The sequence below is a fragment of the Elephantulus edwardii genome, unplaced genomic scaffold (genome assembly GCF_000299155.1).
Source record: "Elephantulus edwardii isolate Elephantulus edwardi_28Jun2011 unplaced genomic scaffold, EleEdw1.0 scaffold00155, whole genome shotgun sequence".
Lineage (NCBI taxonomy): Eukaryota > Metazoa > Chordata > Mammalia > Macroscelidea > Macroscelididae > Elephantulus > Elephantulus edwardii.
In genome coordinates, this window is record NW_006399905.1 from 5577175 (window position 1) to 5594545 (window position 17371).

The 17371-nt window shown below is 43.1% G+C and overlaps 1 protein-coding gene across 2 annotated transcripts in view; it reads left to right on the top strand.

The window, feature by feature from the left end:
- ZNF521 (zinc finger protein 521) overlaps positions 1 to 17371 on the top strand; it is a 390388-nt gene that overhangs the window by 1176 nt on the left and 371841 nt on the right. The window contains exon 2 of one of the 2 annotated variants that reach the window (XM_006895038.1): positions 105 to 145. In XM_006895038.1, coding sequence (XP_006895100.1) covers positions 106 to 145 — 40 coding nt within the window. In that variant the 5' untranslated portion in view covers position 105. Of the gene's footprint in view, positions 1 to 58; positions 146 to 17371 lie in introns of both variants that reach the window. The other variant, XM_006895039.1, reaches the window with a different exon arrangement.

A 17371-nucleotide genomic window follows, 5' to 3' on the forward strand; every position in this document is an offset into this window, starting at 1 on the left:
CGAGCGGAGGGCGCGAGGCGCCGCGGCGCGAGGGGCGCGCGGCCACGAGGAAGTGTAGTTTCTTACAGGGCTCAATTGAAACAACTTCAGCTATTTGCTTTTAGGATGTCTCGCCGCAAGCAAGCGAAACCGAGATCCCTCAAAGGTAAGGAGGACCCCCCCCTCCCCGCCTTCTTCCTCCCCCAGCCTCGAGTGTCACTGTGGGGAGCGGAGCGAGGGCTGCGTGGCCGCGAGGCGTGTGCGCGCGTGAGTGTGAGTGCGGGGGCGCGCGCGCTCCCCTCCCCTGTTTATCCCCCAGGTGGAGAGAGGGTGAGGTGTTGGGGGGGGTTCGGGAGGAGGATCCCCAACTGGGGCGGCGGGAGAAATGGAAAGTGGGCAAGAGAAGAAAACGAAAAAGAGGGAAGGAAAAAAATATCCGGAGGGGGAGCCAGAGCTCCCCGCCTGAGCCACATCTGGGCTGCAGGAGAAAAAGTTTCTGTCCTCTGTTTTCGCCGAGAATAAATATGCAAAACCGTGCGGTGCTGCTTTTTATTTATTTATTTTTCTTTGGAAGAAGAAAAAGTCATCTCGGAGTTGGGGGTGGGTGGGAGGGAACCCTGCTAATCACAGCCAGGCCGGGGTCCCGTGGAGCCAGGGCGAGGACCCCGCCGCTGCCGCCGCCGCCGCGCCCCGCGCGTAAACAAGCCCCGGCCCGCGGACGCCCCGCGCGGGGCTCGGGCGCGCCAGTCACCGGCGCGGGCGGCGGGCTCAGCAAAGTTGACTGGCCCTGGCCCCCGCCGCTCCTGTTCTGGGCTCTCCGCGCCGGGGTGCGCTCCTGCCGGCTCCGCCGAGTGGGAAGTTGGAGCAGGGGGCTTTGGGGGCGCACTAGTTGGCGGCGGTGGGGGTGGGGGCCCTGAAGTTATTGATCTGGTGGCTGTGTTGGAATGTGGCGAGGAGTCACGTGGCGGCCTCCTCCTCCTTGGCCGTCTCCTCCTCCACCTTCGCGGTCCTCTGCCGGGGAGCCCGTGGGCGGCGGCCGCGGGGAGCCGGAGTCCTGCGCTGCGAGGCTGTGCTGGGCGGGCGACGGGACCGAGGGAGACTGTGCAGGCCGGGCGCGGGATGGGGACGCTGGAGGCAGAGCAGACAAGGGGACCCGGGAGGCGGAGGACAAAGGGCGGCGGGTGCGCACGGCGGGGCCGAGAGGGTCCCGGGTCCGCGCGGCCCCGCCCCGCCTCTCCGGCGGCGCAGCATCCTCTTCCTGCTCCTGCGCGCCCCGCGGCCTCGCTCGGGCCCGGGGTCCCCGACTTCGCCAGCCTTCGAGGGGAGGACCCGCGCCCCGCTCCGCCAGCCGGGCCGCGGTGTATGAATGAACTCGGTTAACGGAGCCCTGGGAGCACACACAAAGCCCTTTCTTCTCTTGGGAAGGGGCCGGGCGGGGGAGGCCCTGGCGCACGGAAACACTCTCCTCTCTCCCGGAGGCACCGGGACAAGTTTGAGTTGGGAAACGAGGTGAATCGTGGACATGCGTCTCGACACAGCTTCACTGGTCATTTACATTCATGTGGGCCGCACATTTTATGGGGCAAACCCTCGACCCCAGGACCTGAAAGATGGCAGTGTCGCCAGTGCAGAAAAAGAAGTGCCACAGGCGTGTGCGGGTGTGGTGACAGGGTCACCGGGGACGACGATTGGGTTGAGGGAACTTGCGGGGTGACTTCGCTTCCTTAGATGTAAAGCGAAGCCAGACACCAGGGCGGACCTCATTGTAGCAGCGGCTTGGAAGGAAGAACTTTCGGGGTGTAATAGGTTCACATTTGCTGTCAGCCTCGTTAAAGGAGTCCAAAAGGCATTTGAAGTCTCACGCACAAATTTGGGAGATTTTTAATTTCTTTTTAATAAATGAAGTTTCTTAAAGTTTGCGCTGCTGGTACTTTGCACCTCCGCTCCGTCCGAGCAGTCAGTCACCTGCCTTTTTGGAATGCAGAGGGAAAGTTGTGTTGGGTTTTGAAAGCTTAAGTTCCCAGTGTTTCCCAAGGAGGATCCGTTCTCCTGAGCAGAGGGTATTATGGACAGTTAGTGAAGCCCTCAGCTGGAGATATTCAAAGAACAATTTTAGACAAGTCCAGCTGCAAAATACTTGGACCTGGGACCCGTGCTTCCTCAACCACTGAGCAAATAATGTCAAGTGGAAATGAGTAAAGGGTATTTCATTCTTTGTTACATTGTCATGTTGCAAAAATTTACGAATACCTCTGCTCTGTGGAAACACAGCTTTAGTGTTTCCTCTGCTAGGCTCTAAATAAAATATTTACATTCAAAACAAAGCTTTAGCCTCCATTTTTCCGCGTGGGTTCGGACCCCAGCGGAGTCGTCCTCGATCTGCTGCCTGGAAGGCTCCCAGTAGAGAGACTGGCCCTCAGGTGGGCCGTCTGGGCTTTGGGGGTGAGAAGCTTCAGACAAGGATAAAAATAGTACGGTCAGAAGAGCCGGCCTGTTTTCCTTCAGTGTATGCATCTGTTTGGGGGGGGGGAGTGCATGTTTAGATGAGCTATATCAAACGAGTAATTGTAGTATTAGTAACGTTTTTGGACAAGTAGAATGGCTTTCTGGCTGACTCTTGGCAAATACCCACTTTGTTCTTCCGTTATTTTGATTCCTCCTGTGGAAGGGGTTCCATTTTTCCCCCAAATGTCTCTTAAGGATGTTCTGAATATGTGGATTCTGCCCATAATGTTGTTCTGAAAGGTCACAGCAAAACCAGGAAGGTGGTATGCTGCTGACAGAATGCTGACACATTATTAGTAATAATAGCTGTTAATACCACTTGATCATTTCAGCAGACAGAAAGAGGCAGCCTCCCTTTTCAATTCGTTCTTTTAAAGAAGAACTGATTGGGAGTTTTGCAATCAGGAGATAGACATTTTGGATTTATTTTAATTAGTTTTCCAAACCTTGTAGATTCAAAGAGAACTTTTTGAAAAAGGCATTGGGAACTCGGAAAATGCAACATACCCTTTTAATAAAACATCAAGATATACATTCAGTTTTTAACTTGTTTTCACATGCATACTTTAAAAAACCAACAACCCACAAAAACAAACAAACAAGGTTTAAAAGATGTTTCTGATATGGCTGTCACTCCTGATAATGTAATTTGAAACCTGTATCTCAGGGGAGTAGTTTACATAAAGCAGGTAAAAACCATTAAAACAAAATGACAGTTAAGTTTAGAGTTTTTCTTTCCAACCAGACACTTGGAAATAAGAGCTACCAGGAAAATGCTGCTAAGAGTTGAATTTATTTTATGAGTTCAGTTCAGTTCTGTGAGTGATGCCAGAGGTTTGGTCTGCAACAAACTTGAGCCCAGTTGTCTTCAGAGTACACCTCCTCAGAGTGAGTGCCAGCTCCCTGGCTCCAGTGGAGCCCTGCCTCCCTGGCGAACTCCTCTTATGTGCATTTAACTATTAAACACTCCAATTTTTTTTTTTTTTTAGGCTCCTGTTTGTGAAAACTGAGAAAGATTTTGAAAGTACAACTCCATTTTATCTGCATACGTATAAATTCAAGGAACTAATTTTTTGGTTATGCTATGGCAAAAACTCTGTTTAATGGACCAAGAGGCAGGAGGCAAAGGCAGTATTTAGAGCAGTGGATGGTCAGGTAACAAATGAGAGAGTCACCCCTTCTGCCTCATCTGTGTCATTTGGATATCTGTCTCAATTCCTGAGGGCAGACACAGCCTTTGAGTAGATTAGTGAAAATAGTTCTGCTGTCAAATTGTTTTTAGAGGTGGCAAGTCAGTTACATCAAATTGGTCAATTGTGACCTATTTCTTTCTTTCTTTTCTTCTTGCTGGCTTTTGAATTCTATTTCTTGTGGGGTTCCTCTAACAGAAGTTCCTCAGCCTTTTTACCTGGTAATAGACATTTTTTTTTTTGAAACTTACTCTGGAAAAAAAACCCCAAACCAGTTTAAGAAGGAAAAAGTGGTCCACTACCTAAAGGTGTAACTTGTTCAGTATAAGCCAAGTTATAAAGCTGGGAAGGAGAGAGGGGAGCACTTACTCATTTAAATGGCCAAGTTAAACACAGGACACAATTAGGATATCTGGACCCTCAGGTGTTCATAAATTCATACCAGGGACCTCTGGAGAGAAATGGGGGAACCAGGAAGAAAGAGAGCCTCAAATATGCCTTGTTTAACTTGGCTGTCTCAGTATCTAACCTTTTGTAACTTGGCACATTTGGAAGTTATCACACCTGTGACTGACCTTTTTCCCCATTTACCCAGTCTTTTGTAGTTATGAAGGTTTCTTTTCTTTCTTTTTCTACCTTCAAGAAGTAATTTGTTTAGAAATATAATGAAGTGACAAAATTCAGCTCTCAATTTAGACAAGAAATGTATCCCATAGAATTTGAATGAAAAGGAAATGGGTTTTATGCCTGTAACCTTGGAAAGTCAGAAAACCTATCTATTAGTCTGTATTCTCTGGTGGACAAACTCTGGAACTGTAGGTGTTAAAAAAGGCCTCCATGGGCAGCTTGAACTGGGCCCCCAATTTAATAGAAACATTAAATTCTCTAGTCCTTATTTAAACACACTTTCCTTCCTTTCAAAGTAGAAATATATTTTCTTATGGGTAGACAAGTGAATGATAAAAAAAGGGAATGATTCTTATATACTCTAAGTGTTTTATTTCTTAACTAGAACAATAAAAATGGCCTCACTTCTTGACATGCTTTTTTTTTTTGGTTTTGTAAATGATGCCATGGTGGGGGGGGGTGGCTAGAGGCTGTGAAGGAGAAAGGAAAGGAAGAAAAAGAAGAGAAGAAAGCTTTGAATTTCTCTTTCAAACTTAATTGTTTGTTTATAACCAGAAGTTTTGGTGTGGCTTTTCCCCTTTAAATTCTGTCCAGATTAAACATGATGCCCTTTTTTTTTTTTTTTTGTAGCTAGATTTTTACCTAAGGTAAATTTTGTTGTTAAGTTGACATATGGACATGGTAATAAGAAGTGTTCTATTAATTGTGTGCCACTCAGGTGAGGAAGGCTTCTCCTTTTGTACATGGATGCTAAAGCCTGGTTACCAGAAATGCTGCAAATGCCCAGCCTGGCTGTGGTATTCGTCCCCTCTTCAGACAGTTCCAGTTTTACTTCTGTTCATGTATCAACCAGTGACTGTTTCTTCCCTCCACACCTCTAAATTATACTGACTAGATGTTGAAGTCATTAAATTGATTACAGTCCAATCAGTAGACAATCCGACATAAACAAAAAACAGCAATTACACTTGGCAAGGATCCCCTGAGTGCTAGTCAAAGTTCCAGAACTGATGGTCCAGTGAGTCTTTTCCAAAAGGCCGCATTTCGTGATTTCAGCAGCTCTGGCAGTGTCTTCTTAAAGGGAGGGCACAGAAATTCATAAGATTCCACTTGGCTTTAAAAACAAAAACATCTGTGTGATGCATGAGTGGATTGTTGGCTTTTACTCAGCCAGCCAAAAGTAGGCAAAAAAAAAAAAAGATAGGATATTAAACATAAAAGCATACATGCAAAAATGAAGTTACAAAGGGATTTGAGATTAGCAGCTTTTTATAAAGCAAGCTGTTAATAATTTTTCTCTTTTGCTTTGCCAGTATATTCCCATACCCCTTAAAATCCATTGTAGTTATTCCTATTGACAGCAGTGACGTCTAATGGTGATGACAGAATTTTTCAACTTTTTGCTTCCAGTAATTATACTTAGTTCTTTTTACTTGCTTATTTAGGCCAGTGTAAGTCTTGTTGGATATTTGTAGACCCCTTTTTAATTTTTTTTTCATCTTCCAGGAACATTTGTACCTCTTTATTTTTACGGAAGCCTATTTCTTGGTGAGGGCTGGATGTTCTGCTGAATTCTAGTGAAGTACTTGTTGACACAAGTATGCTTTCTTGGCTTTTCATTTTGATGGAAAAACCAGGAAATGAGGAGGAAGAGGTCTTCATAGTAGAAAAGCACAATTCTACCAAGATCAACCAAAAATATTATACAAGGTCTGTGTGTTCCTCCCCCCCCCAAATTACTGTGCTTTATTAATTCATCTGATACAAGATTTACGTTGCTAGTTTAATGGTATTAATTCTGTTGCCACGGCATATGTACTTCCTAGCTGAAGATAATTGATACCATATTCAGATTTTAGTTATTTTTAAGAGAGAAAATAATTCCAAGACAATACTTGCCTCATTAGCAACCTATGCAGTTGTTAAAAACATTAAATGTTGTCATTGGATAGTATGTTAATAGAATGCTTTTGAATTGAATAAGATTTTGTTATGTAGACTGATACTCTAAATCAAACCTCTGGCTAAGTATTCCTCTCTCACCTCCCCCCCCCCCACTCTGCCAACTGTTTACTCCCTCCCTCTTGATTCCTGATGTGTTTTCAAAGGTTAAAGTTAGTTCTGTAGGGGAGGAGATACATGAAATTTTCTAATTCCATTTCAATTAAATCTGAAAGATGTTCCTGTTTTCTGTTTAGGGATTATATGATAGACTAGCTAGGATTGCCTATACCTTGTTTGTTGTAGTGAAAAAGTACTAGTCTGATTTAAAATATGTTCTGTAACAATGTTATTACAAAGCAATTAAAACTTAAACATTAAAGTTAACATTAGTAGATTTAAATAGCTCTGTTACAGTATTAATCAAATAGTGTGAGGAAAGCTTTTAAATGGTTTAAATAATTATGAAACTCCTGGCATCAAAGCCTGACACAAGATAAATCTTTGAAAACTAAGTAGAATCATGGCTGCTTTTTTTTTTTAAACTTTAATTTTAGGCAGCTTGGGCTTTTAGCGTGCATCACATTCTACCTCTAGTATAAGTAATTATGCCAGTTTAGTAATTATTAGAGATGAAAGAAATTCAGTAAGATACGGATTCTTTAAGACTTCAGTTGCTTCAGTTTTAGCAGGGATAATGATCAAGCAGCAGATACCCAGCTGCCTGGGGACCCTGCCACCGCTCCAGCGACTCAGCTGATCTTGTGTGGGGGGGGGGTTGTCATTACTATGGCAGCAATTCTCTACTCTAGATGTCTGATAACAGATTTGGTCATTAACAAAATGATACAAGTCTAGATATGACATGTCTGGGAACACCCCTTTCTTGGCACATTAAAAGAAAAAGCCTTCTGTATTTAAACAGTTATTAATAATATTGGCTGGCATATATTTTAATTTTGTCAAGTAGTAAATACTTTGAAAAAACTCTGACAGAGGAAAAAAGCGATCTGTTGGTTACTTGTATATGAGAGAGGCTCAGGTGAGCATTTTGAAGTCCCTGTATCAGTTGAAGATCATTTGCTTTGGGGAGTGTGTCCTGCCCAAACCTAAAGACGTGGGCATACCTGACCATACCAAGCAAGGTTGACATTCAGACTCTGCATGTTCATAATAGTGAAGGATTCTGGGAGTAGGTATTGATATTTTGATGACAATAAATTTTGAATGTAAATGAACCAGAAAGAACACAATACAGTGTTAATGAAATGCAGAATGAGATATACATATGTGCATTACTCATGCACGTAGACTCCCTCTAACATTCCATATGAAGTACATTTTAGTTTAACTAATTTGTGTAAGTGCTAATAATTTTTTAAGGAAATAATATGATCAGGTTGACTGAACTTTTACCTACTAGAAATTTATATCTTTGTAAGAAATAAAATTTCCTTTCAGGAAAACTACAATCACTTTGTTATTGGATGTCATTATTTCTCTATTTTTATTATCTTCCACTTTGTTATGACTGTCTTTTCCAAAATCCTTATGGTACTGATATTAGAAAAGCAAAAACTCTACCTCATTGCCATGGAATCAGCACCACATCATAACTGGCCCATTATTGGCTTTCTGAAGCTTTAACTCTCAAGGGAAGAGATTGCCCATCTTTAGAGCTGCTGATGGATTTGAACCCCTGAAGAGGTTTGGCCTTTGGGTTAGCTTTGGCATGCTCTGTATACTAGACCACCAGATGCAGTGAAAGGTGTGTGCTGATGAGCACTGACTTACCTGATTGGAAATTGGCTCTCATTTTTCCTGACTGCAGACAGCCCTGTTTACTGATAGAATACTTTTGTGGAAACCTGCAGAGCAGTGAAGAACCTGTTAAGGAAACAAACCCAAAACATCTCATTGTCAACTGTAGCTGACTCCTAGCTGGCTCTCCAGAGGTTTTTTCACCAGGCTGTAAGTTGCAGGGGAGGCGTTACCCATCCTTCTCCCCTGTAGCTCCTGGTAGACTCAAACCACTGGAGCAACAGTCTGTTAAAAGTACAATTTCCTACAGTATCATAAGAGCTATAAATTTCCGTATTACAGGGAATTCCATGGTCAGAAATCTTAAGTAAATTCTAACTTCTTAAACTATAAATTTTTGGATAAAATTTTCCAAATTCCTCACATGCTGTTTATTCTTTGCTGTAAAAATAAAACCAGTTTAGGCCCAGTGCATGGCTAAGTAAAACTAAATATTCATTACCCTTTAGGATTTCTGATAATTTAATATATTTAACTTGTTTTAAGTCGTTGTTGTTATGTGCTTTTGAGTCAACTCTGCCTCATTACAACCCTGTGTACATTTGCTCTGAACCCTACCCAATAGATGTATTTTTTTTTATCACTAGAATCACACTTTAGATTACTAATTTTGGTATCTTGACCAGGCACAGTGCAATATAGTAAATACAAGCCCCGTTCTACTCCCAGCTATACCCTCAAAGGCAAGACAAAATTGTTGCCTGGAAGGTCATGGCATCATAAATGTGCTTGAGTGTTTTCCTCATTGCCTGATATATGGAAGGCTGAGGTTGCTGCGTTAGACTGGGTAGTGTGCAGTATGGGAGCTGTGGCACTGGAGCAGAGTACTGAATATCCCGTGGAGTGCCAAAAGAACAGACAAACAGGTCATGGAGAGAGTGCAGCCGGAGTGGGAGTGCTCCTTGTGGGCAAGGATGACAAAGCTTCATCTCACTTTGGGCATGTTATTAGGAGAGGGTATTCCTTGGATAAAGACACCATGATTTTAAGGGTCAGTAAAAAAGAGAAAGACCTTTAATAAGATGGATTTGGTACAGTGTCCATGGCAGTAAGCTCCAGTGTGTCAAAGAAGGTAAGGATGGCACAGGATAGGACAGGATTGAGGACTGTTCATAGGGTTGCAGTGAGTCACACTCTATGGCACTTACCAACAATAGTAATACCAAGTTAACAGTTAAATTTTTGGGTGTTTGAGGCAAGGAAGGGTTAAGAAGAAATGAGGACTCAAGGGACTACATATTAATTCCTGGAAAGAGTTGAGAGTAAAACCTGAAACAATTAGTCTTGGTCCTAAGTATTGTGACTTGGGTATTAACGCTAGTGGGGAGATGGTTGGTTGCAGGGTGGAAAGAGCCCGGGGGCAGTTCTGATTTGCTGTGTGGACTTTTTGGCAAGCCTCTAAAACCTCTGTTCTCTAGGATTCAGATTTCTTCTCTGTAAAACGAGGAGACTTATTTCATCACTTAACAAGTTGCCCCCCCCCCCTTCTCTGTGCTTATTTTATCCCTGGCAGAGTGCTAAGTTCTGAGGATTCAGTTGTGAACAAATTAGACATGAACCTTCCTCTTAGGAAGCTTATGGTCTGGAAGACCAGATGAGCGTTTAAATAACTGCTCCTTGCTTTTTAATTTGGGGAGGATATGCAAGAGGAAAAAAGATGAATACATGTGGTATATTAACTGTTTTTTCCTTTTTTTTAATTCACATACATTATATTTCACATATCCCTTCATTCACATTGTGTTTCATACATCATTCTCATATGTTGTGTCTTCTAAAATGAATCACCGTTGATCTCTGCCCACTAGTGAGAAAGTTAGATAAAATTAATTCAAAAAAGCAGTATTGGTATCAAGACTTTGGTGAGCTGTCTGCTTTGTGAGAATGTCAAGCTCTGTTTCCTTTTCTTATTTAAAGGTGCACATTCCATCTAAACTTGAGACCCCTGTAGGAAAACTATACAACCCTCCTTTAACAGCTCTTACCGATAGTACATTATCTTTCCCTCTTCCTAAAGGTTCCGGTTTATGTTTTTGAAAGTTAATTGTGTAAACTTATTCACATTTTGAAAATTATTGAAGAATTTGGGGTACCCTTTAATGTACCCTCCAATTGGAGGCTCTTGAGAAATGTGTGTGTTAGAGATGCTGAAAAACAACAACACTGACCTTCATTTAGGAGTTCCTGCTGCACAAGATTGAGGTGAAATAAGTCACGAGGAAATCATCCCATTAAATATTCAGGAGTGGAACAGTGGAGGATGAAGCAACTTGGTGTTGAAAAGTCCACAGCTCCAGCTTGACTATGTCCCCCCCGGGAGATAGAGGAACACTTTGGAATAAGCTTTTATGGAATCATTGGTCTTAAGTGTAAGATAATTTAGGCATAATGTTACTGGGTGTCTTCATGGGCTCCATGTTCAGAGATGTGTGTGCTGAACGAATGGTGATGGTCGAGTGTAACTGACCGAAGAAAAAGATGATCAGCACGAATCCCTTTTGCCTCCTCCAACATCATCCAAGTCATTTACATAAGTATTGCATCATTATACAAAATTTTTAATCTTCAAAATAAAGCCATTACATGATAATAACACTACCGTGTTATAGCTCTTGTTCAATGTAACCTGTCTTTATACATGCTGATTTGCATATTTAAAACCCAGGATGAGTGTGCTGGGCGGGTGGACCTCTGGGATGGCTTCCTCACTCTGTGTCAGCCTTTGTGACCCTCATGTTAGGAGAGAGCCTAGCCCAGTGCCTGATTTAAGCTAAATGCTCGGTTAACATCTATGGGAGCAGAATGTCTTAACTTCTTAGGAAGGTGTTCACTTCTGACTTCCATTCTAACATTATAGAGTTTTCATACTGAGAAATTGTAATTATTCCAGGTTGACTGGTAATTTCAAGCATCTCTTTAAATTACAGACTTGAGTTTCAGTAGTTGGAAGAAAATCGAAGGCTGGCCAAAATCTTGAGAGTCTTCATTTGTATTTCTCGTTGAAACCTGCAGTTTCAGGATCTTGTGTGGAGATGGTGAGGATGGTACAGAATAGAGCAGGGTTCAGGTCTGTTGCTCACAGGGTCACTGTGAGTCACAGTCCCCTCAACAGCACCCAACAACAACAAAATAGAATGGCATACGTATGACGGAAATCTTCCTTAGGGTCTTTATATATAATTAGGCTCAGTTCAAGGCCTGGAATCACCACAGAGCAGTTTCACTGTCTAGATGACAGCTCAGGCCAGGGAGCCGTTCACCTCAGTAGGTTTCTCTTATCTCCCTGGGAACAGTTGATACGTTGGACTAGAAATTTAATGTATGGTTGACTATGTGGCCAGTTCTGTTGGCCTGGATCTCAGGTCGATTTTGCAGTGGAATGGGTATGGACCTGTCCTAGTACAAATGTTTGTTCTAAAGTGAAGGTGTACTATTGATTGAAGAGTTCCTGTCTGCCATCTGGTTAGTCTTGATCTCATATGTAACTGAAAAAACACTGCACTATCCTGTGCCATTGACATGGTTGACTATGGATTGAACTTTTTATGATCCACAGGTTTTTACAGGCTGAGTTTCTGAAATAAATACCACAAGCCTATTAGGTACGTTTAGTCTATGCTCAGAACACCTGACTGTGATTATGTACCTAGACCAGGAACAGAGCAAGGGAACATGGTGTGATTCAAAATCAAGAAAGGAGTGTGTCAGGAATGTATCCTTTCCCCCATTCCTTTTCAGCCTCTATATGGAACATGTTTTTTGGGAGGCTGGACACTGAAGAATAATGTGACATCAGAATTGCAAGAAGATTTATCAACAACCTGCATTATACACACGACACAACCTTGCTTGCTGAAACTGAGGAAAACTTGAAGCATTTGCTGCAGAAAGTCAGACTGCAGCCTTCATTATGGATTGCATTTCAACATCAAGAAAACAAAGATCCTCACCATTGGCCTAATAGGTAGTATCATGATAGATGGAGAAAAGATTGGGGTTGTTAATGATTTGTTCTTGCTTGGATCTATAGTCATCAACACTTTTGGCACCAGCAGTCAGGAAATGAAAAGATGAATTGCACTGAGAAAATCTGTCAAGGCTCTCTCCAGAGTACTAAAGAGCAACAGTGTCAGTTTAAAGACTAAGGTGCACCTGAACCAAGCCATGGGCTTCTCAGTTGCCTCTTATGCATCTGAGAGCTGGAGGGTGAATAAGGATGACCGAAGAAGAATCAATACCTTTGAGGTGTGGTGCTGGAGAAGTATATTGAACATATTATGGACTGTGAAGCAGTGACTCATTTACATGCTTAATCACATAATTTTCTGTGCACAGTCCTTTGCTAAAGTACTAGGAGTTGGGATGTTCTTATGGATTCAGAGTCCAGTAGTAGAGTTACATTGAATAAACAAGCACTGAGTAGGGAAATCTGGTGGTTTATTGGTAAGAACCTGCACTACCAACCCCAGATCACTTTGTTCAAATCCACCAGCTTCTCCTTGAAAGATGGGCGGTCTCCTCCCATGGGATTGATGACCTCTGAAAACGCCCGCAAGATCAGGTGTATATGAGTTAGTTCCCACTGGAGTGTAACGAACTACAACAGTAGTTAGAATGCCTTCTAACCTAGGAGACACTAACTTCGACCCTCCACTGAACAATGTTCGGTTGTGATCTGCATTCTTTCCGTAGACTGATTTTTAGAAGCATTTTACCAGTTCTTTCTTCAGAGTCTCCCTTAGACTAAGATATGCCTACTAGGAGTTGGTGTTGGAAATACTGGCGGCCCAGCTTCCTGCATCATAGTGATAGGCCTGGCGTGACCATCTGACAAACTGATGGATGGGTGATAGATCAGGGAATTCATTAGAATCTTATAGCACATCACTAAATCACTGTTTTATAATTGAAAGCATATCTAGAAAAACTAAGTGGCTCTGGTGGCCTCGTGGTGAGGAGTTGCACTGCCAAGCCAAAGGCAGATGGCTCAAATCCACCAGCTGCTCCTGTGCAATTTACAGCCTCTAAAAACCCGCTAGAGGGTTGGTTCTGAATTAACGACATGGAACAACTACAGCAACATTAATAGCTATGCAGACAGTAATCCTCCATCAGCATGGTTTTTGTTTTTTTTGTTTGTTTGTTTGTTTGTTTTAATTTTCCACTTGTATTTCCAAAACATGTTATGCCATCTGTGTCTGGCTATTTGAAGCTACATGTAACCACCTTTCCCACCATCCATGTACCTCCAAGCTGGGTCACAGTGAGTGGCATTTCTACCTTAGAGAGGCTCATGCCACGCTGCCCTTCCAGCTGCTTCACGGTTATTCGGGGTGGATGAGGAGAGCTGTTGGGAATGCGTTTTGGCAGCTTTCTGAACCCTTTTCCTTAGATAGCCGTGTAGACGTATGGGTGTCTTTCCCCCACCCCAAACACAAATGAGAGCTGTCTGTGCTGCCCCCTTCTCTAAATAGGTTTCCTAGCGGTCTCTCTGTGTCAAAACATAGGATTTTATTCCCACAACTCTGCAGTTCCCATTGTGTGAAGTCCTGGCGTTCATCTAGCCCTTGCCCAATGGTGGCGCCCAGATTGTTTCCAGTTGCTTGAGTTGCTTGTTTGTGTTGCTGTTTACAGTGCTGCCTCAGTGAGCTTCTTTAGCCAGACATTCTTGCTGATCTGTATGATTATATCTCTGGGATACTTTCCTGAAAATGCTCTTGCTGGTTAAGAAGAATGCACATTTACAATGTTGATAGATACTGCCAGTGTGCCCTTTGCAGAGGCTCTGCCGAGTCGCACTGTGGCAAGCAGCAGGGTTAGAGAGTGTCTGTGTTCAGATACTTTATCTTTGTAATGTCGCCTGTTAGAAAACTCCACACTGGTCTTTCATTGACATTTAATTAGCATTGCTGTAATTGTAAGGTAGATGGAGCATCTTGTCACACGTTTATAAACATTTGTATTTCTTTTCCCCGTGCACTTTAAATGTATTACGCTTTTTGAAAAAAATTTAAAAATTTTGAGTTAAAAGAACAGCTCATACTACTTAGAAAGTAGCTGACATGTCTACTGCAAATATTTTCCCTCATTTGTCTTTTGAGTTTGTAGGTGGTAATTTTTCTTCCCTTTGTGCCATGCAAACATTTAACATTTTTATTTTTCTTAACCTCTTCCATTAAAGCTCATGGGCTTTGTGTTTGTCACAAAATATTTTCTAATCATTCTTTTCATTGTTTGTTCCATCTATCGCACTAACTGTAAGGTCCCAGTGTGACAGGTGTATTTTGTGTTCAGCTTCTAAGTAGAGGTGTGCTGTCTGAACCCACTTGGTAGCTTGGTGATGGATGGGCTTCTGTAAAGACTGCTGTTGTTATGCACCATCGAGTCAGAACTGACTTGCCAGTGGATTTTCAGAGGCAGTAAATCAAATGGGAAGAGATTGCTTATCTTTCTCCTGTGGAGATCTGGTGGGTTCAAACCATGTGCCTTTGGGTTGGCAGTGCAGCACCTTACCACTAAGCCACCAGAGCTCCCGTCTGTAAAGATTACAGTCTAGAAAACCCTGTGGAGGGATTCTGCTGTGTCACATATGAGGTCACATTGAATTAGAACTGATAGCGACGAAACCATCAACAAAAACACAAGTTGCAGGAGCTTGTCTTCAGCCCCTCCCTCTCTGGGTCCCTTACACCACAGTCCTTGGGGAAGCGTGGGTACTCAGCAGTTACCCAGTGCAGTGGGTGACTGTACTACGGCGATTATGAACTTAAGTGTCACACTAGACTCTGGGCTCATGTTCTAGTCTTGTTTGTCTTGACAGAGTATTCCCTTTGTGCTCCAATTTCTGTATCCACAAGTGAAGGGACTAATGGTACCTAAGTCATAGAGTAGTTTGAATTAACAGTTGCTTCATGTAAGCTTTTAGAATAGTGTCTGGCAGTTAGGTCTCAAAAATGAAAACTCAAACTCATGGCCATCAAGTCAGAACTGACTCACGGATTGAGTTTCTAAGGCGGGAAATCACACAAGAGGAGGTTGCTGTTCCTTATGTCTTGCAGCTGCTAGATGATGCAAAAGGCTCAGCTTGGGGTTAGCAATGCCACTGCCTACAGACTAGGTCACCCGAGCTCCCAAATGATGTGAAATGGCGGGTAAATATTTCTTACTCCCGTTCTGCAAGCTTTTGGTTTTTTTCACCGCTGTAGGGAAATCCTCCACTGTCCAGCCAATAGAATTCCATTCTGTTTGAGAAAGTTCCATTTTAGTGTGACTCAAGAGGAGGGATGATAGAGAATTTATGCCTTTGAGCTGTGGTGCTGGAGAAGAGTCTTGAGTATACCATGGACTTCTAAGAGAACGTATAGGTTCATCCTAGAGAGGGTTAAACCAGGCTGTTCCTTGGAGGCAAGGATTCTGAAACTTCGTCAAACATACTTTGGACATGTTACAAGGCAGGACCAGTCCTTGGAGAGGGACATCATGCTTGGGAGGGTAGAGGAACAGTGCAAGAGAGGTAGACCCTCAATGAAATAGATTGATTCAGTGATGAGTAATGAGGGTAGATATGTCAGAAACAGTCAAGTTGGCACAGGATCGAGCAAGGTTCAGGGCTGTTGTACATAGAGTTGCTATGAGTCGCTTTGCAACTCGATGGCATATAACAACAGCAACAACAAAGAGGAGGAACTTCTGCCTTAGGTACCCGTGACTAAGGAGTTTGTGTGTAGAATTACATATTGGCATTGACAGAACCCACCCAAAGGCATCTCAGTGGAAGGCCTCGAAATATCTTTCCTTGAGTACCCTTCAGAGCACAGTTCTATGCTAAAACACTCAGTCATTCAGAGTTGAAATAAGACTTGACAGCACCTGGTTTCAGTTTGGTGCTTTAACTCTGGCATTTCAGAGTGCTGTCTAGGTTAGGTCAGTGTATAAAGCTTTCCTAGGCTGTGTCTCCCAAAATCTGTGTCCTCACACGGGCCAAAAGAAAAAAGAAAATGCCATTAAACTCAGATTTGAGCACTGGTGGCCTAGTGATAAGAAACGGTTTCACAATGCCGAAGGCACGAGGTTCGAATCCACCAGCTGCTCTGTGGGAGAAGGATGGGAAGTCTCCTGTGCATTTAACTGTCTGTGAAAACCTGCTGATGTGAGTCAGTTCCTCCTCTGAGGTACTCAGCAGCCGTAAACTCAGATTCATCACAGCTGCGTTGGAATCGGCCCATAGCTGACCCTCCAGCAGATTTTCAGAGACCCATCAGTCACACAGGAAGAAATTCTCTATCTTCCCCCCCACAGAGCAGCTGGTAGATTTGAACTCTCGGAGATGTGCAGCTTTGGGTTAGCAGAAGAGCTCCCTATGTTGAGTTTCCTACATAGGCCAAGCCGGCAATCCTCTCCATGCTCCACATCATTTTGCCTGTATAGAGCGAGCTCTCAAAGAAAAATTCCTGCCGAAATTCCAATTAAAAGATAATGGAAGCGTAACGTGAAGCTAATTAATTTTTAGAGCCTCTGCCATCTTTTTGGTTAAGTCAGGTCGACGTCCTCTAGGTTCTTTGCAAAAGGGCCAATGCTAATTTGCAAAAGTAACCTGATTGTTCTTGGGAGAGGAACCAGAGACAAATAACTCCTATATCATTATGAAGCCTTAATCATAGTAGATTTATTAATAATCCTTAAATTAAAAAGGTAAATCTGGGCTTGGATTTACAAAGGAGTTAGCAGAACAAGGGGATGGCTTTCTACGTCACCTCACGCATCAGTACATTTGTGTGGAAGCCTTTTCTTCTGGGTATCGGGGAATTATGAGTTGTCTGGAAGCATATGTGGGTAGAAAGTATGTTCTCTTTCTCTTTTATTGCTGTTGAGTCAGAACTGACTCATAGCTGATCTTCCAGTGGGTTTTCAGAGGCTGTAAATCACATGGGAGGAGATTGCCCATCCTTCTTCCCCTTGGAGCAGCTTGTGGGTTTGAACCACTGACCCTTGGATTAGCAGCACAATCCTTACCCACTGGACCAGCAGGGCTTCCTGGAAATCCTGGAGTGTGCCCGTTGAGTGGTCCTTATTTGCTCACCCATGCCTGGTTTCATTAAGCCCATGGTTTTTTATTTGAAACCTTTATTTTGTGGCAGAGTGCCTGAAATGTCTTTTTCTCTCAATTTTTCCTGCAGTGAGTCTTAAATGTTTAGCGTGTTTTATTTTTATTTCCTCTTCCTTGCCCTGCTCGTTCAACCACCAGCCCTCCACTTCTCTGTTTAGTTCATGAAATCACCCAGCCTCCTCTCCCCCGTTGCTTGCCTCTG